The 25,775-nt window shown below is 35.7% G+C and overlaps 2 protein-coding genes across 3 annotated transcripts; one reads left to right on the top strand and one right to left on the bottom strand.

The window, feature by feature from the left end:
* Positions 1–10,963: 10,963 nt before the first annotated feature.
* Positions 10,964–13,545, top strand: LOC109244833 (NEP1-interacting protein-like 1). The gene is made up of 4 exons (XM_019411987.1): positions 10,964–11,306; positions 12,535–12,713; positions 12,888–13,139; positions 13,234–13,545. Exons 1-4 carry the CDS (start codon positions 11,141–11,143, stop codon positions 13,354–13,356), a joined length of 720 nt encoding a protein of 239 aa, XP_019267532.1. The 5' UTR covers positions 10,964–11,140; the 3' UTR covers positions 13,357–13,545.
* Positions 13,546–15,894: 2,349 nt separating this feature from the next.
* Positions 15,895–22,394, bottom strand: LOC109244835 (probable protein phosphatase 2C 60). 2 transcript variants are annotated; one of them, XM_019411988.1, is made up of 5 exons: positions 21,950–22,394; positions 20,760–21,177; positions 19,976–20,343; positions 17,668–17,904; positions 15,895–16,492 (listed from the first exon to the last, which is right to left on the bottom strand). In XM_019411988.1, exons 2-5 carry the CDS (start codon positions 21,076–21,078, stop codon positions 16,223–16,225), a joined length of 1,194 nt encoding a protein of 397 aa, XP_019267533.1. In that variant the 5' UTR covers positions 21,079–21,177; positions 21,950–22,394; the 3' UTR covers positions 15,895–16,222. The 2 variants fall into 2 exon arrangements, with proteins under 2 accessions (XP_019267533.1, XP_019267534.1); XM_019411989.1 differs by lacking the exon at positions 21,950–22,394 and adding an exon at positions 21,872–21,894.
* Between the last annotated feature and the right edge of the window lie 3,381 nt (positions 22,395–25,775).

Below are 25,775 nucleotides of genomic sequence, written 5' to 3' on the forward strand. Positions count from 1 at the left end.
TTCATCCAGGTGTTCCTTTGAGAGGGTGTTCATGTGCTAGCAGAGCCTGGAAGTTTATCATATTTGGAAATAAGTCAGAGTGGGTGACTCTCAACAACGGTCCTAGTGGGCCCAAAAGTTAAAGTGCGGTGCCTGGGGATTTCTAGTCCGTGGTACGGTTAAGTATTGAGATTTTGCAGTGGATTATGAAAGAGGCTTGGAGTGTTCTATGTTATCTTCGGTCTGCAGTATAATATTGGAGGAATGGGAGAAAATAACTTTGGATTCATAGAAGAATTGTCAAAATGGGTGTACTAGTTGAAGATGCGAATATGCGCACCAGGAGGGTATGAGACGGTTTGTGGGTTTTGATACAACGTGGCCTCATGTTAAGTTATGCATGTGAGTTGTGGCGATACGTGCGAGGCTTGACGGCCGCCGTAATTGACTTTATTTGGAGGCATTCGAGTATTGTGGCCTGTTATGTGTAGATGGTCCCAGAAGAGTTTTGGTGGTTTAGGCTACTACTAGAGGATTATATTTTCTGCGAAAATGGGAATTCAGTCGCGTGCCGCTATGGTTCTCCTGAAATGAGTTAAGTGAAGGGTTTCTATATGATGAAGTGTGTACCCTATTAGTGGTTCAGGAGTTATGATGAAATTCTCGTACTTTCGTGTATTGGCATGATTTGGTGCCGTGAGTAGCATGGGAATTGGAAGTTGAGGATCAAGGTTGCAGTTCGGTGTTGACAAGAATGTCACAAGCTCGGATGAGCAGAAAAGGATTTAGATGTTTAAAGCAAGCTGGTATTATCTTTAGCATCACTTGAGATCGGTGTTATGTGTAAGAGACTTTGTGTATTGATTTGCGGATCCTTGATTTTCTTTACAAAATTAGTATGGCTGGTGGTATGGGTGTGCAGACTTGTTACCTGGTGCGGAAGGTCATGGGAGCGTATCCCACGAGAAGATGGTATAAGTGCGACAATTATTCACTTAATTGATTAAAGATTGAAACCAATTATGGAGATTGTGGTACTATCATTAATGTGAGAATTTATGCCTGAAGGGCGCTCGGTTCATTTGGTTGTGGACTCTGGAAGTTTGTTCCAGATTTGACAGTTGTCCTTGTGTGTCCTGGAAAGAGGTTATTGTGAATCCTTGAAATGTTATTAGCTCGGTACGGTTCGATCAGAACCGACTTGAGGTCCGTGGACGGATCTAAATAAGAATGCGGGCTCTATATCAGGCCGGAGGTGTTCATTTCAGCATAGCACTCCTTATGGAGGAGTATTCGGACGTTGGATGTTATTTCATCGTCGGCTATTTCATGTAATACTATATTGTGCCATGTGGGTTCTGAAACGGCTTGATAAATTGCATATGAGTTGAGGTTCCGCGTAGCTATGGTGTTATGTAAGTAGGATGGCTCTCGAGATTAAGATCATATATCGCACCTTAGTCGTGCTTGAGTTTTGTAGCGTATGGCGCTATCTGTCTCCCCAGGAATTTCATTATGCACTTCGCGTGCTTGTGGTTGATACTCGGGTATTTTACAGGTATAAGCATTTTAGCTCGGTAAGTAATTCCTTTATAGGTACCTTTATAGGTATTATGAGTGGATTGGGTTGCGCCGTAACGGTGTAATGTTGAGTAGAGTTCCCCCTATATCTATTATTGTGTGTTTTGCTTCTCACTTTCCGGGGAAGATTCATAACATATTTTCGGTGGTTTAATCAGTTACGACGGTTGAGTAGTTCATTCTAGAGTTCGTTTTCCTTATATATCATGTTCAAGTTGTGGCTTGTTGGCGCATTGATGGAGTCATATGAGATTCTTAGATAGTGTTTGTGGTGGCTTATTGCCGGAACGACTTGTACAAGGTGAGGCGAGATTATTAGACCTGGGATCGATGTGATCAGATTTATATAAGGCACATTAAAGAGTAAATATCGTTATTCAGTCCAGAATGAGGCAATGGTTCTTGTCGGGGGGAGAGACTCCATGAATTGTGATTCGGAAGGTGGTTATGGGTTTTATACATCTTTTCTGTCGTGGCAGCATTGCGGGAGTTGAAATAAGACTTATATATATCATGAGGTGCATTGTGAGCATCAGATTCGTGAAATTTTGGCTATTGTTATTAGAGGATGTTATTCTGGTCATGTAAGTTATGCAGTGCATAGTGTGGATTCAGCAAAGGTATGCAATCATGTATTGGTGCATCGCATAGAGATTGATACGGTGTTCGTATGATGGAAGCAAGCCTAGCAGAGAATTCCGGATGTTGGAATTGAGCTCTAAGTCCTATTTGGCTAAGTAAAAGGGAAAATCTTCAGATTGGCTCGAGCTAATGTGCTCAACTGAGTTGTGGTAGCACGGATAGGTGCACGAGGTGTTAACAGTGATTTCAGACAACTCCAGAGCAGTTCTTAGCACATTCGAGGACGAACGTATGTTTAAGTGGGAGAGAATGTAACGACCCAACCAGCCATTTTGAGCTCTAGCGCGTCGTTCGACGGTTTGAGGCCTTGAGCAACTTCACTTCAGGTATTATGACTTGTACGCGTAGTCAGAATTGAATTTCGAAAGTTCAGAGTCGATTTGGAAAGAAAATTCTCATTTCGGAAGCTATAAGTTGGAAGAATTGACTAAGGTTGAATTTTTAAGTAAACGACCTTGGAATCGGGATTTCAAGGTTCCAACGGGTTCGTATGATGATTTTGGACTTGGGCGTAAGTCCGGATCGGGTTTTGGATGACCCAGGAGCGTTTCGGCGCCTATTGTGAAAGTTGGCATTTTGAAAGAATTTCATAAATTTGGGTTGAAGTGCATTTCAATGTTATCGATGTTCGTTTAGGGTTCCGAGTCTGGGAATAGCTCTGTATGGTGATTCTGGTATTGGAGCGCGCCTGGAAGTGGATTTGGAGATCCGCAGGTCATTTCGGGGTCATTTGGCGAAAGCTAGAAATTTAAAGGTTTTTGAGGAGTTTGACTGGGAGTGAACTTTTTGATACCGGGGTCGGATTCCGATTTCGAAAGTTGGAGTAGATCTATAATGTCAAATGTGACTTGTGTGCAAAATTTGAGGCCAGCCGGACGTGATTTGATAGGTTTCGGCATCGAATGTAGGGGTCTGAAGTTCTAAAGTTCATTAAGCTAGAATTGGGGTGTGATTCGTAATTTCGACATTGTTTGATGTGATTTGAGGGCCTCGAGCACGTCCGTGTTATGTTATGGGATTGGTTTGTATAATTTTGACGGGATCCCGGAGGTCCCAGGTGTGTTTCGGAGTGGTTTCGGGTCAATTGGAGCTATTTTGCAACACCTGTTGCTGGTGTCTGGTTTTCTTTTTCGCGAACGCGAAGGAAGTCCTACGTTCGCTAAGAGGAAATTTTGGGGCTGCTGAGTTTGTCCTTCGCGAACGTGAGGCAATGGACGCAAACACGAGGCAAGGGCTGGTCAAGCTTACGCGAACGCGACGCAGTGCTCGCAAACGCGAAGAAGGAAGGGAGTTGGGCCTGGAAGTGCTTAGCCTTCACGAACGCGGCTGTGGGACCGCGAACGCAAAGAGGAATTTCTAGAGGCGTGCAAGTTTGGCCTTCGCGAACGCGAGGGATTTTCCGCGTTCGCGAAGGAGGGTCTACTAGGTAGTGAAGTTTTATAAACGGGGGTTTTGCTCATTTCTCCCATTTTTCATTTGGTTGGACGAAATATGGAGCTCTTGTAAGGGAGATTTCCATCATCTATGTCAAGGTAAGTGATTTTCACTTATTATAAGTTAAATACATGGTTTGTATAAAGATTTAAGCATGGAAATTAGTAGAAATTGTGGAGTTTTGGTAGAATACCTAGAATTTGGTATTTTTGGATTTTGACCATGAATTTGGGCATGTAATTGAGAATTCTTCAAAAAATTTTGGAATCCGGGCACGTGGGTCCGGGGGTGATTTTATCAACTTTTCGAACGGAGTTGGGAATTTGTTTAAAATAAATTGTTGTGAGTATTAGAGTATATATTTATGGAATTGCTCGTTTATTGACTAGTTTTGGAGCGTTGGGCATCGGCTTGAGTCGTTAGAAAGGCTTGGGAGCCGGCTATGGAACTTCGGAGCGAGGTAAGTCTCCTTTCTGACTTTGTACGAGGGAATTTACCCCATAGGTGAAATAATTCAATATGTGCTTCTATTTGTGGGGGACTGCGTACGCACGAGGTGACGAGAGTCCGTGCATAGCTACTATTATGCTTAAGTCCGGGTGGTATAGGGCCCAAAAGCATGCTATACTTGCGATACTTGTAACCTTATAGTCAGTAAATTGCTTAAATCATATCGAACGTGGTGAATGAATTTCTAAAAGGTTAAACTTCATTTTCTTGACCGTTAAAAGAAGATTGCCCTTTTCTTGGATAATTGCTCCTTGATGAATTCTTGATTGTGTTTTCCTTTTGTGGAACGGGCCGAACGTCTCGGCAAATTAAATAGATGCATCTATGGTACACGCAGTCCGACCCTCCGGTAGTGCACAATTTAAATATTACGTTGGATCGGGCCGTACGACCTCGACATGATTGTGCATGACTTAATTGATTATTTTGGAATTATCGATAATTGATGTGGCCTCATTGGCCGGAGATATAAATTGTTAAAAGATGATAATAAATTTGGAAATCTCATATTAACAAAAGAATTGTTCACCTACTTCATGCCATTGAGTTTACAGTTGCCTTATAAAATCCATGATTTATCATAATATCGGTATATTATTATTGGACATAGTAAGTTTCGGAGTTGACCTCTCATCACTACTTCTTCGAGATTAGACTGGATACTTATCGGGTATGCATTATTTTCGTACTCATACTACACTTGTTGTACATTTTGTTGTACAAGCACATGTATGTCTAGTGGCCTTGTGGCGCAGCGGCGTAGTTGATACATGGACTTAGGTGAGCTGCATCTTATGTTACGATCCGCAGCCGGCAAAGTCTCCTTCAGAGTATTTGTATTTTTCTTTTCTGTCCATTTGTATTCCGGACAGTTATTGTATTTTATTTTATTTTCTAGTAAACGCCCATGCACTTGTGACACCGGGTTCTGGGATAATTATGGGATATTCAGTATTGAAATTGGAAAATATTATTGTTTATTCTGTAAAGTTCATCTGTTTCTAGTTAAATTGAAGAAAATTTATGATTTCAAAAATATTAAAATGAGAATTTAATTAACTATTTAGTGTTGGCTAGCCTGGCAGTGGTGTCTGGCGCCATCACGACCTTTAACAGATTTTGGGTCTTGATGGAGATTGGGCTAATGTTAAAATGCTTGTTGATTATTTAAAAAAATTTTATATTGCTACAAATAAATTTTCTGGGCAGTATTATCCTACTATTTCTAACTGTTTAGTTTATATTGCAGAACTTGCAAATTTATTTGCTCATTTTTCAGAGGGTGGGAAAATTTATCAACTTGCTATTGATTCTATGAGAAAAAAGTTTTAAAAATATTTTTTCCCTATTCCCCCTATTCTAAAGGAGGTCCTCAATTTTGGTATGAAACTGTTTATAATGATTTAGCACTTGAAGATGATGAGTTGCCTAAACTTCCGGAGGCAATAGCCTCAATTAGAATAAATGCTCAAACTATTTATAATGCTTATCAAGTTGCATTAAATCATGTTAGACCAAATGTTCCAACTCCTTCTTCTTCTTTTGATTCTCAATATTCTAAAGAACTGTGGGAGTAAGAGGACTTAGTGCCTGGACGGGTTTAGGGGTTCTTTTGGTTCTAGTAGTAATGCCTTTTCACAACTAAATAAGCTTGAAGTATATTTGTCGCAGCAACTTGAGGAAGTGAATCCCGACTGCTCCTTTAATATTTTGCAATGGTTCCAGGGCAAAGAAAATATTTTCCGATTCTTTCAAGAATGGCTCGAGACATTTTAACTATTCAAACTCCAAGAGTGGCATCAAAGAGCGCTTTCAGCCAAGCAAGACTTTAAATCGGTGATTATAGAGCGTCTAAGAGGGAGAGCTTGAAAAAATCAGTACTTTTCAGAGATTGGATTCGTTCGGAAAAAAGAAATTTTAGACTTGCTGAATCACAACAAGAGGAAGACGAAGATTACGAAGAAATGCTAGCTGAACTTGCGGAGGATGCTGCTTCGCCCGACAATGGAAGCGGCAATGACCAAGCTACTTTTCCGCCACCGCCAACAGAAATTCCTTCGGACCTTGAAGGATTTATGAAGTTTCTAAGAGATAGCATGTAACTTGTATGAACAAAAATTAGTATGTATTATGTAACTTGTATTTTAGCACATCTTGATTAGTTCCTTTTTCTTCTCAATGGTGGTATTAGCACCTTGTTGTGCTCATTTCATAGGGTGAGGAAGACTAAGAATATAATAAAATTACAAGGCATTGCTTTGAATATCTTTTTACAATATTTTTGTCTTTAGATTTGAATTAAAAAATTAGGTCACAATTCTATAATAAATTTACAAGGCATTGCCTTAGATATTTTTTTAACATCTTTTTCTCTCTAATTTTTATTTAATTTTTTTAAAAAAATCACTATTTAGCCGATGGGCCCACTTAGCCCGCGGGCCCGGCCCGTCTAGCCCGGGACCATGAGTTTGTGGGCTCGGTCTGGGCCGGTTCCTACAAAAAAACCGTTTAGCCCGGGACCGCTAAGTCCGTTTATTTAAGAACCGGTGATTAGTCCGTCGAGTAGGATGGTTAAATAAAAAAACAATTTGTGTATGTTTATTGTAAAAAAGAAACCAGTAAGTGCGGGTAAATGTTTACCTTTGTCCAATCCATTCTATGCCATAGTTGGCAAAAACCAGTTTCCACTCGCCCACTGTAATACCGAAGTTTCTGCGGCTATTATCTTAATACTAATCATAAAGCCTCAGCTAATTTTGCTCTGGTTTTACCTACCTTATTTTGATTCATGCATTGACCTTATAATAATTATTTTAATAAACTAAAACATATAATTGGCAGGTAAGATTTTGGATTTTGTTAAGTAATATTTTCTTGTCCATTTCTTCATCTCTTATCCAATGGTTGACAAATTGCTGATGTACTGGTTAATATTCATCAACATTTGAAGTTTGCACCATACCACGTAATCTAACATGAAAAATTACAAATTAAAATAAAAGTAAAAAAGGAAAAAGAAAAAAGAAACTCAAATGCATTATTTTCAAGTTTCATTCTTTCGCTAACGATTTTAATTACACAGCTAAAAAAACCTAAAAATCTTAAGCTTAGGTTAAATCTCTATATAATATGTTAATTAGTACTCTTGTATTTTTTATCATTCCCAAGCTTAGCTACGAAATAGTTCAAGCTTGATATATAGTTATTAACATTCACATTATTGCATTAGATCAAGTATCTAAATAGAAAATTAAAAGAAAAACTCAAATTTGAGTATTTCTCTTCTAGTTTTTAATTTTCGGCAACGAAACATTGAAAATGAAGGGTAGCTGTGCTCTTTTTCTTCTTCTTAGGGGCCACTAAAGAAGCCGTCCAATGTGGGGTGGAAGAAGAAAAAGCAAAAAGTGCATTGATGACAACATAGGAAGCTCGTCACGACCGAGACTAAGTCAGAATTTGAAGTTTATAAATTTAAGAGTTTAAACTTTTTAAGTTATTAGTTTTTAATTAATAATTTATACTTTCTCCGCCTTAACTTATTTGTTGTGGTTTCTAAAAATAATTGTCTCAAATTATTTATCATTTTAGAAGTTCAAGACTAAATTAATTAATGTTTTTCCTATTTTACCTTAATATTAATTTCTCTAGAAGACTATAAATATCTCAATTATGAGTAAATATTAATTGAAGAGATTATATATTAAGACATAAATAAGGGTAAAATAGTCAAAAACTCTCACATTTAATATTTTTCTTAAAGGGCGTGTAAAAGAAACACGACAGATAATTTGAGACAGAAAGAGTATATATTAAATAAATTTCTTAAGACAAATATAAAATTTAGATCAAAATTACTAGGTTCGACCAAACATGCACATTGCTCTCTAGCTTCGCCACTAATCACGAGCAATGAATATAACGATTTCGTTCTTAATCAACGGTATCGAATTCAAATTTTAAGAATAAAACAGTTCTAATAGAGTATATATTTATCTTTAATGAACGTTACGTGAAGCAAATCCAGGAAAAAAAAAAGAGGAAAAATCTTGCTACTGAAACTATTTATATTTGGTAGTTGCAAAAATGTATAAAGTTTATATATTTTTTTATATATAACATACAGAAAAATATATATACCCCAAAAAACTATACAAAACATATATTATTTTTCGAATATTATTTCGAGAGCGGCTATACAGTATTGTTGTCGGAAAAAAGAAGTCAGCACAAGTGGACATTTCATCTGATATAATGATAGGTTCCAATCCCAATGCTTCTTCTGAGGATCCACCTTCCAAAAAAGAAATATCTCTGTCATAAAAGTACACAGACATCTATCCATCTTTTACCCAACCACAGCTGCAAAGTCTCCCCTTTACTAAAATATACTTGTAGTACTATTAAACAATATACACGTACACAACAAATTATCAACTATAGTTGAACTCTAAATTAGTTTATGATATGAATCTTCTTTATATATTTAATTGTATTTAGGTTCACCATTTTGATAGTACTAATAACATATCTTTTTCTACTAATTTAGATTTTTTTTTTAAAATTAGATGATCTCTAAATTCCGTTTCTACATGAATATACACGATTTAGCTAGAATAAGAAAGCGCGATCACTGGATACGTTGTTGTTATTGTTGTTGTTGTTGTTAAGAAAGCACAATCAGATATCAGATTAACGTGAAAAGTAACACGAGCTAGCCAGTTTTCGGACGGGTAATCGAAAAATAGCCAGCATTTGCAAAGTCATTAAAAAATAACCATTATTTTGCTGAAACAAGAAAAGTTCTAGCATAATATGCGGGACTATAGAGCTCCTGCGTATAAACTTCTAGCATATTATGTTGGAACTCCAGCACACGGAAAATTCCAGCATAATATGTAAACTTCTCACATATTATGTTGGAACTCCAACACATTATAAAATTCCAGTACATTATGCTGGAAGCTCATATGTAAAATAATTCGAACTCCAATATATTATAGTGAAATATTTCCGAATTTTTAAGAGAATTTTTTTTCAGATTTTATTTTTACATAAAAAAGTGGCTAAATTTAGATTATTTTTTAAACGGTGGCTATTTCAATTACAGTTATAAATCTGATTATTTTTTATTTTTTTCCCATACTTAACGTGACAATTAAATCTTAATTTAACTAGTTTGTATCAACTTTCAAACTCTTGCTTTTATTGTTTTGGTTTTTTTGTTCTTAACTAAATAGACATATGAGAAATTATAGGTCTTTTAAGATATATTCCTTCAGGTCTTCCTTGATGTGAATATAATGAGAAGAAAATAACAGAAACTTTAAAACAAAGGAAGGAAAATCAACCTTCTAATTGTCTAATTATTGTCTGTTTGGCCAAGTTCTTTTTGGCCAAAAATATTTTTTTCTTTTATAAATACTTCTTTTTAAAATTAAGGTATTTGGTCAAGCTTTTAGAATGAAAAAAATGCTCAATTATTGAGAAGCAAAAATAGTAGCTTTTTCCCAAAAGCACTTTTAAAAAATACACTTAGAAGCATTTTTGAAAAGTTTAACCAAATATTAATTGCTGTTCAAAAGTATTTTTTCAAGTTAGTTAGTCAAATATAAATTATTTCTCACCAAAATTATATTTTGAAAAGCACTTTAAAAAAAATACTTATGAAAAAAAAAGTACTTTTCAAAATTAAGAATTTGAAAATTGTACTTCATCTGATAAAGAATAGAAGGATTGACAATCAACTACATGTGAATATAATGAGAATAAAAATAAAAGAAAACTAAAGAAAGAGTTGGAGAAAAATCAACAAACCAAGACCCTTTCACTAACTAAAAAGGAAGAAAAATGAGTGACAATCAGAAACTTTGCATGTGAGTAACAGACCTCAATTTGGTGAATCATTTATTAAACCCTCAAGCAAAAATTCAATCTTTTTGTCAAAAAGAAGCTTCCCTTTCTCTCTCCCTGCCCCTTTGACTATTTTTGCAAAACAAGCCAATTCCCATTCAATCCAATAGTTTTGCACACCCCCCCCCCCCAACCCCCCAAAAAAAAAAACTTTTTTAAAACTTTTTCTCACGAGGTTAGTTAAGATCTACGTACACACTATCCTCTTCGAACTCGATGATGTAGGATAATATTGGGTATGTTGTTATTGTTTATCACGTTTAAATTTTAACACTATCAGATCATCAAACAATATCTACAAGTAAATCTCTTAAAGTGAGAACGATCAGGGTACCACGCGGGTATGTATACTAGTAATATATAAAAGGGAAGGCTTGGAATAATGGTACAGTTGTCTTCGTGTGACTTATAGGTCACGAGTTCGAGCACGTGTGACCTATAGGTTGAGAGTTCGAGCCGTGAAAACAGATACTAATGCATTAGGATAGCTGTCTACATCACACCCCTTGAGGTGCGACTCTTCTTTAGACCCTGCGTGAATATTGGATGCTTTGTGCTCGGACAATCCTATTGCACTTATAATATATAGTATACAATTTAAACTACTATTTCTTACTCTGTCCGGTCCACTTTAATTGATTTTTAGGCTGGTGTTACACATATTAAGAAATTCACCTTTTAGCATTAAATTAATAATGAAATCGACCAATTTAACCTAAATGTGTTCATTAGAAATATAACAAATGCTCCTTTCTTCTTTACTGTAAGGACAACTTTAAAAAAAAAGTTAATTACTATTTGATATTTGAAAAAATTAAATATTATAGACCAAAAAAAAAAAAAAAATAGAGTGAGGGAGAAACAAAGCTATAAATGCTAGTTGGTTTTGTGGTTTCTTTTCACCATTCATATCACCCTCTTTAACTTCTTCTCTTTATATTTACAACTGCACCACATACAAATATATACATTGATTTATAGCTCTATACCTCTTTTCTTTGCGTAAACTTTCTTGTTTTTCATATTTAAAAAACAGCCCTTTTGAAGGAAGAACTCTTGAATTTAGAAAAAAAAGTAAAAAAGAATGGATTTTTACGCGTACCCAACTCGTGCTTTTGCTGCTGTTTCAATTGTATCATCTTTTTGTATGAGGGATTTGATTGATAGAGCTAAAGATTTCTTCAGATTTGCTGTATCTGCAATTATTGGCAATGTGTTCTCTGCAATTTTCACCTTTTTCTTTGCATTAGGTGAGTATATTTACTTTCCATTCTTATGTAATTTTTCAATTTTCTTTGATTGTGTATCAGATTGTGCTTTTCTTTTTTTCTTCCAATTGAGGACTTGTGATATTTCATTTCTGTATGCATTTTGATGAGGGCTTTCACATGTGTAATCAGGGTATTTGGACATTTTTACTCTAATTGTCAATCTTTGCTTCCTTGTTGTGTCTTTAACTTGAATTTTAGGGTATGATATATTGCAAAGAATTGAGAGGTAGTATTTTTGAGTTTTTTAGGATAGATTCGGCTTTGGAATCAGCTAGTGATGCTTGCATTAGGGTAGGCTGCCTACATCAGACCCCCTTGGGGTGCGCCCTTGATGCTTGCATTAGGGTAGGCTGCCTACATCACACCCCATTGGGGTGCGGCCCTTTCCCGGACCCTGCGTGAACGCGGTATGCTTCGTGCACCGGGTTGTCCTTCTATATAAGGATAGATTCGGCTGTTGTACAGTTCAAGAATATAGCGGAAGAGATTTAGTAAATATAAAGGTGATTTTTTTGATTCAATGTATATTTTGTTTAGTTTATTCATCTTTTTGAGTTGATGAGCTAAAGCCTGATAGTTATGAATGAAAGAAAAGGTTGAGTCGTTTTTATTAACTTTTTATTATTATTATTATATAATCGACATGGCTCATTCATAGGGTGCAAAAGAGCTATGAAATTCAAGCAGGCATAAACAGAACCGTAGATGCCTACAAGCAATTATCAAAATCTGGTTCTTTAACAATCAAAAAATTTCCGATCTCATCTTTGAAAACAAGCTAAACGCTCTCTAAAGATAAGTCGATATGTTGACTATAAATAACATTAATTTTATTGCTGGTCACTCAGTGAGACTTCAAATACTCCTGAACAATCTCATTTCCTGTTACAAGAATGAAATGGCGATTTGCCGATGTTTTGGTGATTGTGTTTTAACTGATGATGATGTTATAAGGGGTACTTTTTCTAATTCTAAAAGATAGGACAAAATTGAAAAAGAAGATCTATATAAGCGATACCAATTAGTTGGGAATATGCTTTCGTCATGTTAGTACATTTACTCTAGGTCCTATGCTTTCTATGTTTACCATATTAAATATTTTTATGCCAGTAGAAAAATATAGAGAATTTCTAGTATAATGTTGGCTGAATTTAAATGGAGAGACATGGATTTTGAAGGTAATAATGAATGGAATTGGTTCTTGCAGTGGGCACCTTATTAGGAGCAATGACAGGAGCTTTGATAGGTCAAGAAACAGAAAGTGGATTTATTAGAGGTGCCGCCGTTGGAGCCATTTCTGGTGCTGTTTTCTCCCTTGAGGTCTTTGAGTCATCTTTGTTACTATGGCAATCCGATGAATCTGGAATCGGATGTCTTCTTTACTTGGTAAGCAACATAACTTCTTTTGTAACTTCTATATTTGGGATACCGGTATATTTGATAAACAAAGTGCTGATTCCATAGTTAAAAAGAGAATGAGAATAATTACACGTGAATGCCGAGCTATATTTCTTACTTCTTAGGTGTATGATTAATTGATGGATTGTTTGAACTGTACAGATTGATGTAATAGCGAGCTTGTTAAGTGGTAGACTAGTTCGCGAGCGGATTGGTCCAGCAATGCTAAGTGCAGTGCAAAGTCAGATGGGAGCTGTTGAAACTACATATGAAGAGGTCCCTAACATTTTCGATACAGGCGGGTCAAAAGGTTTGGCTGGAGATTTTGTTGAGAAGATTCCAAAGATTGTAATTAGCAACGACAACAATGTGGATGATACAGGGGAGAGAGTCTCATGTTCAGTCTGCTTACAGGTAAATTTCGTGTAGCACGTTTATTTGCTATTTCTCTTTCTGTTTGTATTACTTAACAATTAAGATTGATGTTTGTTATTTCTTATGTATTCAGGACTTCCAACTGAGGGAAACTGTTAGATGTTTGCCGCAATGTCATCACATGTTTCACTTACCGTGCATCGATACATGGCTGCTGAGACACGGCTCTTGTCCATTATGCAGAAGGGATCTATAGGTGGTTGTACTCGGTAAATAATTATATAAGGTTATTTTAATTTCTTCATATTTGCTGGTAGGGTTTCCCTCTATGTTTGTCATCGCATATATTATTTCGAGGAAACCTATGTAATTAGTGGCAAATATGCACTTTTAAGTACTGTTATTGTAGTTGATTACCATCAGTAGAAAGAATTTTGAGCTGTTATATAGAGCTCACTAGAAGGGGAGCCTTAGCGTAGCTGGTAAAGTTGTTGTCATGTGACCAGGAGGTCACGGGTTCGAGCACTGGAAACAGCCTCTTGCAGAAATGCAGGGTAAGGTTGCGTACAATACACTCTTGAAGGTCTGACCCTTCCCCGGACCCCGCGCATAGCAGGAGCTTAGTGCACCCTTTGGGCTGCCATTTTTATATAGTGCTCACTACTTCCGCTAAGTAGTATATTTTGTATCAGTGCGCTCATGTTTTGTGCACACCTCATGTAACAATAGGTTTATACTGACCTAATTATCAAATGCAAGACGTATTGCGCTTGGCCAATATTGTTTAATTTTTAGTAGCAATAGTTAGTTATGTTGCTTAACTTTCATTACTGAAATAGCCCCTAATAGCTGGATATTTGAGGCTGCAAGTTTTTCTATGTAATTAACCTTTAGTTGAAGTTTTTTTTGTTTAAACTTTTAGTTGAGTGGCTTCAACCAGATCTTTCTTTGGTAGAGTAACTGATGATAGGTTGTATTTAGCTGTTAGTGATAATGCTAGTCTGTTTCCTTATTTGGCTGTTTATACATTTTGTTTTAGAAGACTTCTAATGGAGAGAACTTCTACCTTTTAGTGCAGAGTGGTCTTGTTGCCACGGTCTACTGAGATTCAGCCTTTTGTCAGCTTCAATTTGATTATAGAATTACTTTTAATTGTTTTGCTGTTTTTCGAGAATGCCAGTAGTACTGAGCTTTAAAGACAAAACTATGTGCAAAAAAGCTTTCTATTGTATTCCAACTTAAAAAAACATTTCTATTTATATGAAATATTTTGTTAAAGAAAAATATTTTGTTACCCCTTTTCTTGTTCTCAGAGCTAATCACTTTTTAAAGCACACCCATCTAGTCCAGGATGAAATATTTTATTCGCATTAGGCCTCTACACCAGACCAAATAAGATGCGGAGAAATTCAAAAATAGCCAGATTTACCACTGGTCGTTGAAAAATAGCCAAGTTTCAAAAGTCATCGAAATTTAGCCACTTTAAATCTGAGCGAAAACACTGTTCAAAATCTGGAAAAATACGCCCGCAAATTTTACGGGAGTTCCAGCATAAGTATGCTGGAACTCCCGCAAATTTTACGGGAGTTCCAGGATAACAATGCTGGAACTCCCACAAATTTTACGGGAGTTCAAGCATAATTATGCTGGAACTCCCGCAAATTTTACGGGAGTTCCAGCAAGTATAATTGTCCAGTATAATATACTGGAGTTTGGAGCACTGGTGCTCCAGTCTCCCGCAAATTTTACAGGAGTTAGCAACGTATACCGGTCCAGCATAATATGCTGGAGTTCGTACACAAATGCACCAGAACTCCCGTATATTATACTGGACCGGTTCCTGTTGCAGTAAAATAGTGGCTATTTTTCATTGACTTGCTAAACGCTGGCTATTTTTCATTGACCAGTGTGAAAACTGGCTATACCATGATATTTTAACAATAAGATGTAGTTCATAAAATTCTAGAAAAGGTAATAAAAAATGTTCCAGTAATTTTTGAGCCATCTTCGCTAATACAATTAGAGTGTACCTTGTTTTAAAGGGATTCAACAATCTTTATATATGCAAAAATAATTTTTACCCCAAAGATACCTAATGGATTAGCCGAAATACACGCAAGCTGATCTAGTTACCACCGTTATTAAAAAGCCTTTCTAAATATGTTTTTAGTAGAAATAGCAACTTAAATTTTGAATTTTTGATCTTCTAGCAACAAAAAACGATTCCATGCAGTGACTTTTTCATACAAGAGAAAATAAATCAAGGATAGATCATTACATACAGAAAAAGAAGTGTCCAAAATAGGGGGTGTGCATTCGAATCGGTTTATCAATAAATCGAATTGATTATTTGTAATCGAAATCGAAAAAATCGAAACCTTATTGAAATGATAACGATAAGCATATGTACAAATCGATAATCGATAAGTAATTATCGATAAGGGTCAAAATCGAATCGATAAATCGAATGCACACCCCTAGTCCAAAATCCAACATTCAACAATCAATCTCCAAACACAAGCAAAACTGCAACACGAAATACTTTGATAGTATATCACATCCGCTGTTATTATTGCCTTTCAAATTCTGAGTTATGACGATAACAACAAGACTACAATAAGAGGAAATGGAACAACAACATAACCGGTATAATTCCACATAGTGAGGTCTGGGGAGGGTAGTGTGTGCGCAGACCTAACCCCTACCTTGTGGAAGTAGAGAGGTTGTTTTCAATAGACTCTCGGCTCAGAAAAGCATAAGCAAAAATATGAGGAAATGGAAAGAATACAAAAAATACAAGAGGAATAATACTTCATTCAGTTTTACACAATTTACAAGATATTAAAAAAGAATCGAAAGGGTGTACGTTAGGAATATGAATTAAGCAGAAACGTGATACTCGAGAAAGAACCTCTATAGAAATTCTCTCTTTCATTCTTCTTTGCTGCTCGAAAACTAAACAAGGCACCGGTGTTCCAAGTTAAACATAACATTGTACATCAAATGAATAAATTAGTGCACCTTCTATCGTTTCTCTTTAATTCTATCTACTACAAAGATGCAGATGCTCTCACAAGGAAGTTTTCGTGGATACAGCAGAGTATACAACAGAGTAAAAGTTTTTAAGTGGTACCGAGTTCTATGGGAGTAGCACAGGGAGCCAAACTTTTTGCTGCAAAGTTCATACCACCTCCTCTGAGAGATAAAGTGGGGCCCCTCAGCGAGCTCGCCCTACTTACAAGATTTGAATCAAGAAACACAACTATGACTGAGATATCATCGTGAAAATGCCTCCTAACACCACGATCAATCTTCTTCAGATCAGAATATCTCATCTCCCTCTTCTTTGCTGCTTCATGCAAAGCAGTTTTTACAAGCCTCCGAGCGCTTCCCTGAAGGTTGGAAAATTAGGACACATGTCATTGCTTTCAATAAGCAAAAGAGTAAATATTTATTATTATATAACTACACACCAAAAAAATTAATGAATTAATTTGGTATATATCCTTTTAGTGGATTTGCACGCCTAAAACACTGTGTTCCTCCTTGCAACCATTTCCTTGTTTCCTAAAAATATGCAAGGGGAAATGTTGAAATCTCTCAATACCTATGCTACCCTGCCTTGAATATTATTATACTAGTGATGTATATTTCAAGCGTATCTAAATATCATGTTTGTATAACATGAATAACACGTCATTCAATAGCAAAGCCCCTAGTAATGGTCTATGTTTTTACCCCAAAGAAGAAATGGACAAAAGAATAGACAAAAAATGAAGTACTCGTAAAGAAGTGCTCATGCAACATATATTTTTTCCTTCATAGAGTACAATGTCTGATCTAGAAGTGTTACTTTGTTCTCTCTAAAATGTGGACATTCCTGAAACTACTTGAGATCTCTAGACGAGCTTGCTAATAAGTGAGTAGCAGGAGCCATATCAATTATATCAGTGTGATAAAGGCAATACAGTAGCACCCAAGGGTGTGGCCTAGTGGTCAATAAAGTGAGGGAGAACCATGAGGTCTCAGGTTCAAATCCCAGCGGCAGCAAAAACACTAGGTGATTTCTTCCCATCTGTCCAAGCCTTGGTGGACAGAGTTACCTGGTACGTATTGCTGGTGGGAGATGGCACGTACCTCGTGGAATTAGTCGAGGTACAAGCAAGCTGGCCCGAACATTACGGGGAGATGGCACGTACCTTGTGGAATTAGTCGAGGTACAAGCAAGCTGGCCCGAACATTACGGTTACAAACCGAGACACCACGGTTAGTAAAAAAAAAAAGGCAATACAATAGTCGATGCATTTTCAGGAAGTATCACCAAGAAAAAAAAAAGAGTAAATCATAACTCGCTCGAATAGCACATGAAAACATGATCCGGAGAGACAAAGAAACAGGATATGTTTAACCCAACATTTCATTTAACACGATATTTAAAAAGTGCACCACCTAAAGCCAGCAACACAATTCTATTAGAGTCGATTTGCAGTTGAAGACTTTATACATGCAAAAGAAATATAAAAGAGAAAGGGAAAAATTAAAAGTCTCCTATAGTCAAAGATCTTACGCTTCGGGGGTTATTTTGTACTATATCAACTGCCTCTTGATTGCTAAGATGTTCCCAAAGACCATCAGAAGCTAATATGAGAAATTGATCATGCGGTTCGAGTTCTTGAACTGTAATTGATGGATCAGCGCTCAATATGGGCCTTCTAAAAGGTTCTTTCAACCGAAACTTCGCATACAAAGGCTCCCTGTTGTATTCAGCCTTTTTAAGGTATATATCACCAATAGATCTCGAAATCTGCAAGATGGATTAGAAATTAAAACCCATATAAATAGCTTAGTGCAGAAAATTAGCAAATTCATTTCAATGAAGTCCGGAATCCATGTAGGGGTCGTTTGGTTACCGGTTAGAGTTATGCAGGTATTAGTTATACATGTATTAGTTATGCAGGTATAAGTTATGTATGTATTAGTTATGCAGGAATAGGTAATGCAGGGATTAGTTATGCATGCAGTATTAGTTATGCAGGGATAAGTTATGCAAGGTTGAGTTATGTTGGGATTAGTTATGCATGGATTAATTATGCGGGGATTAGTTATGCGGTAGTTATATAAGGATTAGTAATATAAATGTAATATGAGTGTTATTTATTATTATCTTACTTTATTTTTATTAAAATTGTTAGTATAGTTTAAATATATTTATTTAAACAAAAAAATACAAGTTTGAATAAAGGGTATTCTTGTCATTTTGCGTTTTAATACAAGTATTACTAATTATGTATAAGTTATTCCACCTTCTACCTTGCATAAATAATACATAGATTCCCTCATAACTTATACATGTATTAGTTGTACATGTATTAGTTATGCGGAAAAGAAAACACATAAACCAAACATTGTATTAGCAATGCTATATTTTATGTGAAAAAGAGGAAAAAACAACCAAACATTGTATAACTTATGCTAGCTTCTATGTGGAGATTATTCTTCCCCCTTCTTTTAACCAAACAATGTATAAAGTTATCCTACATTTAATACATGGATAACTCCTCTCTAACCGGCTACCAAACGATCCCGTAAAGTATAGAAAGCAGGATCAAGGGTGACATCTATATCTGTCACATTTAATAACCAGAATGACCATCAAAGGATTGAAACAAACGATCTCGTGCACATAGTGCAACTATGATGTAATCCAAATCCCGCGGAAGAAACCAAGGACGGCCTTTCCTTTGACCTTTCTGATCTTTAGCACCATTACTTTAAATAAATGATAGTTTTACGCTCAACAAGTAGCTGGTTGAAGTTGAAACATGCACCGATGCTTGGGTCATTAAGTAAGTGGTGAAGTGCCTGTTGTTCCTAACTCACGATAAAATCTTTTTTGTCTTTTCGTGCATCATCTATGGCTATTTGGTCTATCTTGATCTGTCCTTTTTCTTTTTGGGATAAGTCTGTTTCAGTCTTGTATTTCCTTATTTCTCAGCATAGCAAATGAGAAAAGTGATTGCTTGTAATCTTCTGGTTAAGTTGGCACTTCACCTTTTGGTGGTTTAATTAGAATTCCTTTTTGATAATCATGAATTAATGTGGACTATACACTATACAGAGTCTGATTGTACTTAAATGAAACTATACAAAAGGACAAAAAACAGTCGTTTCCTTCTCTGGAAATTGCAGATAAGTTTGTTAGAAACAGCACAATAACTGGCAGTGAGCAGCAGATCAACTAATAACTTGAGTCATTGAGAACCAACATCCATCCCTTAATAAAGCAAACTAATAGAGAAGGAAAAACGGAGTTTAGAATATCAAAATATCAGCCAATATAGGGAGTGAAGGAAAGACTTATAATCTCTTTTGGGTTCAAGAAATCTAAAATGTCTATCTTAGTCAAAACCAGCTTAGAGTAGGAGTCACGGCTCATAAATTCCCCTGCATGTATAAAAGAATCTGATTGAACGCAGATAAAAGAACGCAATAATTGTCCTTGTATTCATTGCTAAGACTAGAAGATAGAAGATAGAAGATCGATGACATACAAGCAACTGCATACACTGATCAATGAGTAACACACCTTTTAATTGATCAACTATAAAAATGCTTTGAACTCTCAACATGATACTAACCATATCTACCTCTGAAATAATAACAAGAATGAGAAACCATATAAGCAACTCTATCCACAAATCATGAAAACACAACTATAGTCTATGTTACTCAAACTCTCCGAAAATGTCGCCGGGTGCATGTCGATCCTCCCAAAATAGAGTATTTTTGGAGGATCCGACACGGGTGCGACAACATTCTGAAGAGTCCGCGCAACATAGACTAAAGTACAGTTGCTCACATTATGAGAGATATACCTGAATTAGACCCTTGACACGCCATACGTTATGCTTCAAAACCACTATCTGTGAGTCATCTGGATGCATTGAATGCAACTCTTGTCGGACGGATTCAATACTCGCGTTATGCTCAGCTGAAAGCTGGATCGCAAGAACCTCTCCTGTAGCCTTCACAAGCCTTCCTAAAACAGCTCGGGAATCACCTACATTAGCAACATAAAGGGTGCCATTGCAGATCACCGCAACAAGACAGCAAGATCCAACAGCAGCTATCTGCGGCTTCGTTGGCCATTGCTTTGCAACCAGAGAAAAGAATCCCTCTTCTGTTGCTTGAAATGATTTTCGTATTACATCCACAGACATACAATTTTGTTCAGCTGCAAACCCTACAATATAAAAGGTGCAGACTGATTAATTCAAATGGCAAATAAGCTAATATGCTAGATATTTTAAAGGGCTTTTTTCATTTTTGTCGGTCGACATTAATTACGGGCGCTAGCCCAAATATACAAAACAGATACACTGATTATGTATATAACATGTATATGTAAGTATATTATATGTATATTTACACTTAATATACAAAAAATATACATTTGCCGCCTATTATTTTTTAGGGCGGCCCAAAAATGTAATTATCCCTATTTTAAATTTAAAAAAAATACCCTGGCATTTTTCTTATTAAAAGATTTACTACATAGCATTTAACTAGCTTACCAACATCATTCCGAACTACACTGGATTGATGCAATGCAATAGACAAATGAGTACTTTGGTCAATAAAAAAGGTCTAGTTGCTTACTCTTGAGATGCTGAAAGAGGTGATCATTGATATATCGTGATGTTTCAGGTCCACCATGACCATCATATATCCCAGCAAACGTACCGTAGGGGCCCGAATCAAGCAAGCTCAAAGAGCCCGACTCGATCTGGCTTTGATCCTCCAGCAAATTATTGGCCTGTACAACTGCCATTGAGAACTCACCAATCAAGTGTTGACCACTGTCCTTATACCAAAAAAGTCCATCTTGCCGTCCAGCTGCATCCGAACCAGCGTATACAGAACGGTCCGTTGATGGCCGCCAACAGGCCCTCAGGAAATTTATCAGTCTTGATAACATCCCTCATTTCATTTCACCTCTGCTCTACCTCCAATTCTTCAACAGCCAAAATAAAAGAGCAGTCTAACTAAACTCTAATTTGGTTATTACTCTCTTATCCTGCAAACAAGAAACAAGCATATATAACAAGAAGTTCAGCTATACAACTACTTCAAGAATCACAGAATTGGGAAAAGATCATAGCTTTAACCAATAAGAAATAAATCTACATAGTAAAACAGAGAGTTCCAAAGTCCAAAACCCAATTTTAACACCAAAGAAGAATAAACAATGAAGTGGGCTGAGAACCTCGGGTTCAAACCCAATACTAGGTGATTTCTTCTCATCTGTCCGAGCCTTAGTAGACACAGTTACCCCATACCCGTGCTGGTGGGAGGCACCAAGTACCCTTTGGAATTACTCGAGAGTACGCCCAACCAACACGAACACATCCCGACAAGTCCAAATACCCTTTATTGGACTTATCCAAAGGCTCGAAACACTACGTGCAGCTCAACAACTAAAAATGAAGACTCAAGTCAAACTTAAGGATCCTAATGTTCCAATTTTCATGCAACGGTGCCACCGAAATGCTACCGAGCCCCTCAGGTCCTAATCCGAACATATGCACAAGTCCAAATACATCATATAAACTTACTAGGAGCATCAAATCATGAATCAAAGCGCGAATACTAGAATCATGACCAACAACCTAGCAATTTTCAGACTACATCAGCAATGACAAGAAGCAAATTGGGGTAAAATTACACACTACAGTCTACACTGAAAACCAGTCAATCCTATTCTCACATACCCAAATGAACAAAACAACAGTAAATTCATAACACAGAAAGCACAGAAATCAAATAAAGTTCACAGCTTGGAGAATTACCTTCTTGAAAAAATAAGTAGAAAGATAAGACTTTGATGCAATTAGGCCTATATTACGCTATATTTTTTCTGGTCAGTTACTGAATCTTTTCAACTGATAATGACTGAGATCTGAAAAAAGACATAACAATCCATGTGGGTCTGAAAGTGTTAGATCTATAGATCCATCAAAGCTTCACCCCTTAACTATACACAGTAAAGATTGAGTCTTTTTTCCAGTTCTTGTTTCCTTCTTCTCTCTCTTCTCTGGTTTTACTTGTAAAAAGAAAATAGAGAAATTAAAGAGGAAAGAAGAAGAAAAAGATAAGTACTATAATAAAGAAAAAGGGAGTGTTGGGTGGGGGAAAGGTTTTACTTTATCTGTGTGTGATTAAACTAACTGAACAGAACAACACACTCTCTCTCTCTCTCCAGTGTTTATCAGTAAACAAAACCCAAACCCTTTCAGGAAAAATCCAACAAAATTAGATGGTTAATACTTACAGCTTGTTTGGATGGTTGTTACCTGTCATTTCATAATGTATCGTATCGTATTTTATTATATCGTTTGATAAATATATGTTTGGATAGATTATATCATTTTACCATCGTTTCATGATATTACACACCAGCAATATGAAGAATAAACTTAAAATATTATAAAGAAAAATTATTATATAAAAAGGTAGGATAAATGATAAAATAAAATTATTTAATAATAATAAAGGGTGACATTGAGAGAAAAAGACAAGGTAAAGACGCGACCACAACAAATCGATCGTTACATAAAGTGGCACATTTCGTCGTTATGTAACGACGGATTTAACGATACGATACAATAAAATTTAAGTAACAATCAAAACAAACATTATATTTAACATAACAATACGATATAATATAATGGGTAACAACCATCCAAACACGCTGTTAATAGACAGCAATGCTAAAGGTATGGCATATAAGTCAAATAAATATAGGTAAAATATTAAATATTTTTTTAAAAAAGTGATGATAATAGTTTCACGTGTCTTTGTAAAAGAATGAAATTTCATATTACATGTGTTGGAGTGATGTATTAAGATTAACACGAAAATACTTAGATTAAATAGTTTTCAAAAAGAAAAAATCTCATTATTTTCTAGATAAACTAAAAACAAAAATGTGTCACAGAAATTTGGATGGAGAGAGTATTATCTTACTACTTTCTCTCTCCAAATTTATATGAAGAGGTTCGGAACATGAGGGTCAAAAATACTTAGCTAGCGTTTGGACATAAATTTAGTTAAAAATTTTAAAAAAAGGTTTTGTAGGCGTGTTGAAAAATAATTTTTGGAAAGTTGAAATTATTTGAATATACAATTTATTTGAGACAAAAGTTGAAGTTTTGTGGATGCAAGAAAAATTTTCACCTAAAAACTGCCATAAACTCGTTTTTTGGGAACTTGAAATTTTTTTCAAAAACTGATTATATTCTATGAACAAATAATATTTTTAATTTTTTTTTTTTGAAAGAAAAAAGTAGCCAAAATCTATGGGCAAACGGGAGCTTAATTTTGAAATGTGAATTTTGGTATAAATTTTTTAAAAAAATTATTTTTATATTTGATAGTTATATAAAAAGAACTACTATAAGTCAACATATTTAATTATTCAAATTTATTTAAAAATTTATAGTCAAAGAAAAAGTATTTGACTTCCGCAAATAATAACATCTCTTAAGTAATAGTAGTATGTTCTACGACACAAGAGCATATATTTCCAAACATATTGTACAACACTGGATGAATTTTTCTAAAACTTTAGTAGTATATATAATTAGAGGTAGAGCCAACATTTAATGTTTATGGGTTTTGAATTTACAACCGAACTCATAGCTCGTTAGTTAATGGGTTAGCAATTAAGTATTTATACATATTTAATAAATTTTCTAGTACAAAATATAGGATCTAAGCAAAAAGTTATTGAATTCATCTGACATGTAAATAACACCCTCCCTCCGCCCCAAAAAGTAATATGTATACAGAGTCATTAAGAAAAGTGATATTATTTGATGCTCCAAAGTTTGAAATATTAGTTATCCCATTTACAACATCTATGACTTTCTACCAATGTCAAATTTATTTTTAGTTCTATTGTTCATTCAACCATAAAAGTGAAACAAGCCATCGGAAATTTCTTTTAAAACAATTTCTACTGCCACCTTGATTTCTCCCAAAAAAAATTCTCGCATAATTCAGAAAATAATAATTATTACTATACTTTATTTATTAGGTTGGTATACTGGGTGCAAAATTTTCGTCCCATAGTGATTAATGACTAACATTTAGATTGCATCTCAATCTACTCATATCACTTAAATGCTACTAACTATTTCCATGATTGTATCATTTGTCATTTTCTTCTAGTATTTAAATTGTTGATGACTGTACCAAAATCTAAATCAATTATTAGTAGGAATTTCTCACAATTTTAAAGAATTTGGATCAACCCATAGTTGAAAATAGTATTGTCAATTTCCAGCCCAATACCATCTCATCACTTCTACTTGTGAAAGATTTCAGAGAAACTAAGAAGCTTAGTGATAGCATAGATAGAGAAAAACAAGGGATTTTTTCATTCCTATACACTATGGGAAACTTTATTACCCTAAATATTCATGTTTAGTAAATTACCCTACCTACACAAGTTTTGTTTACAAAATATATACATTCCACCTTAAAAGGCTCACAATCCAGTATTAGTGCCTACAATTAAGGGATATAGTTATACCCTTTACCTTTTTTTTGGGAGTTATCCTCGAGCTATCTCAGTTTTTTGTGGATGTCCTGTTTCCAAGTTCAACACAATTCTCCCAACATGCTAATATTTCGGTTCAACATTTGTCGTATACCTTTCTGCAGTATTTCAATACAAAACCTTACGCTTGTGACCCATCAAGCTTGCCTAATTAAGTACCCCCAAAACAAGGAAATTGATGCAAAGTTCCGAGAAGAAGCGCGGAGATGGAGGTCGAGTATTAGGGTTGTAGGTTAGGAGGTAGTTGAGTCTTGTCTTATGCCATAACTTTGGGAGACTAGTTTGGTAGGGATAATATTTTGCTTTTGCTTTGTATCACTCTTCTTGATTTCATGTTGTTCTTATATATATTGTGACGACCCGACCCGTCGTCTCAGGTGTTACTGCTTCGTTTCTCCCATTTTATGTTTCCTTATGTTTCGTTATCGGTATGTGGTGCGTTAGAGTTGATTTGGATTGATTTTGATAAGAAGTGAGACACTTAGTCTCTTTAAGGAAGGCTTAAGTTGGAAAAGTCAACCGGACGTTGACTTATGAGTTAGAAGGCTCGGATGTGATTTCCGGTGATTCGGTTAGCTTCGGAAAATGATTTGTGACTTAGGAGTGCAATCGGAATTGATTTTGGAGGTCTGGTGTAGAATTAGGCTTGAATTGGCGAAGTTAGTATTTTGGCGAATTCCGGTTGATAGATGAGATTTTGATCCGAGGGTCGGAATGGAATTCCGAGAGTTGGTGTAGCTTCATTAGGTGATTTTGGATATGTGTGCAAAATTTCAGGTCATTCGGAGGTGTTTTGGTCGGGTTTTTGATCGAATGCGTAATTCGGAAGTTTTTAAGAAACTTAGGCTTGAATCCGATGTGATTTGATGGTTTTAGCGTTGTTTGAAGTATTTGAGGATTGGAACAAGTTTGAATAAGGTATCCAATGTTTTGAAAGACTTGAATGAAAGTGTTGCCCACCAAGTATTTGATGAAATTCTTGAAAGAAAATTGTTGATTGCCGGTGAAGTCTGAGTAGCTGAGCATTGTTTGTTGGCGCTAAGGTATGAGTG

Source organism: Nicotiana attenuata, unplaced genomic scaffold, assembly GCF_001879085.1.
Source record: "Nicotiana attenuata strain UT unplaced genomic scaffold, NIATTr2, whole genome shotgun sequence".
Lineage (NCBI taxonomy): Eukaryota > Viridiplantae > Streptophyta > Magnoliopsida > Solanales > Solanaceae > Nicotiana > Nicotiana attenuata.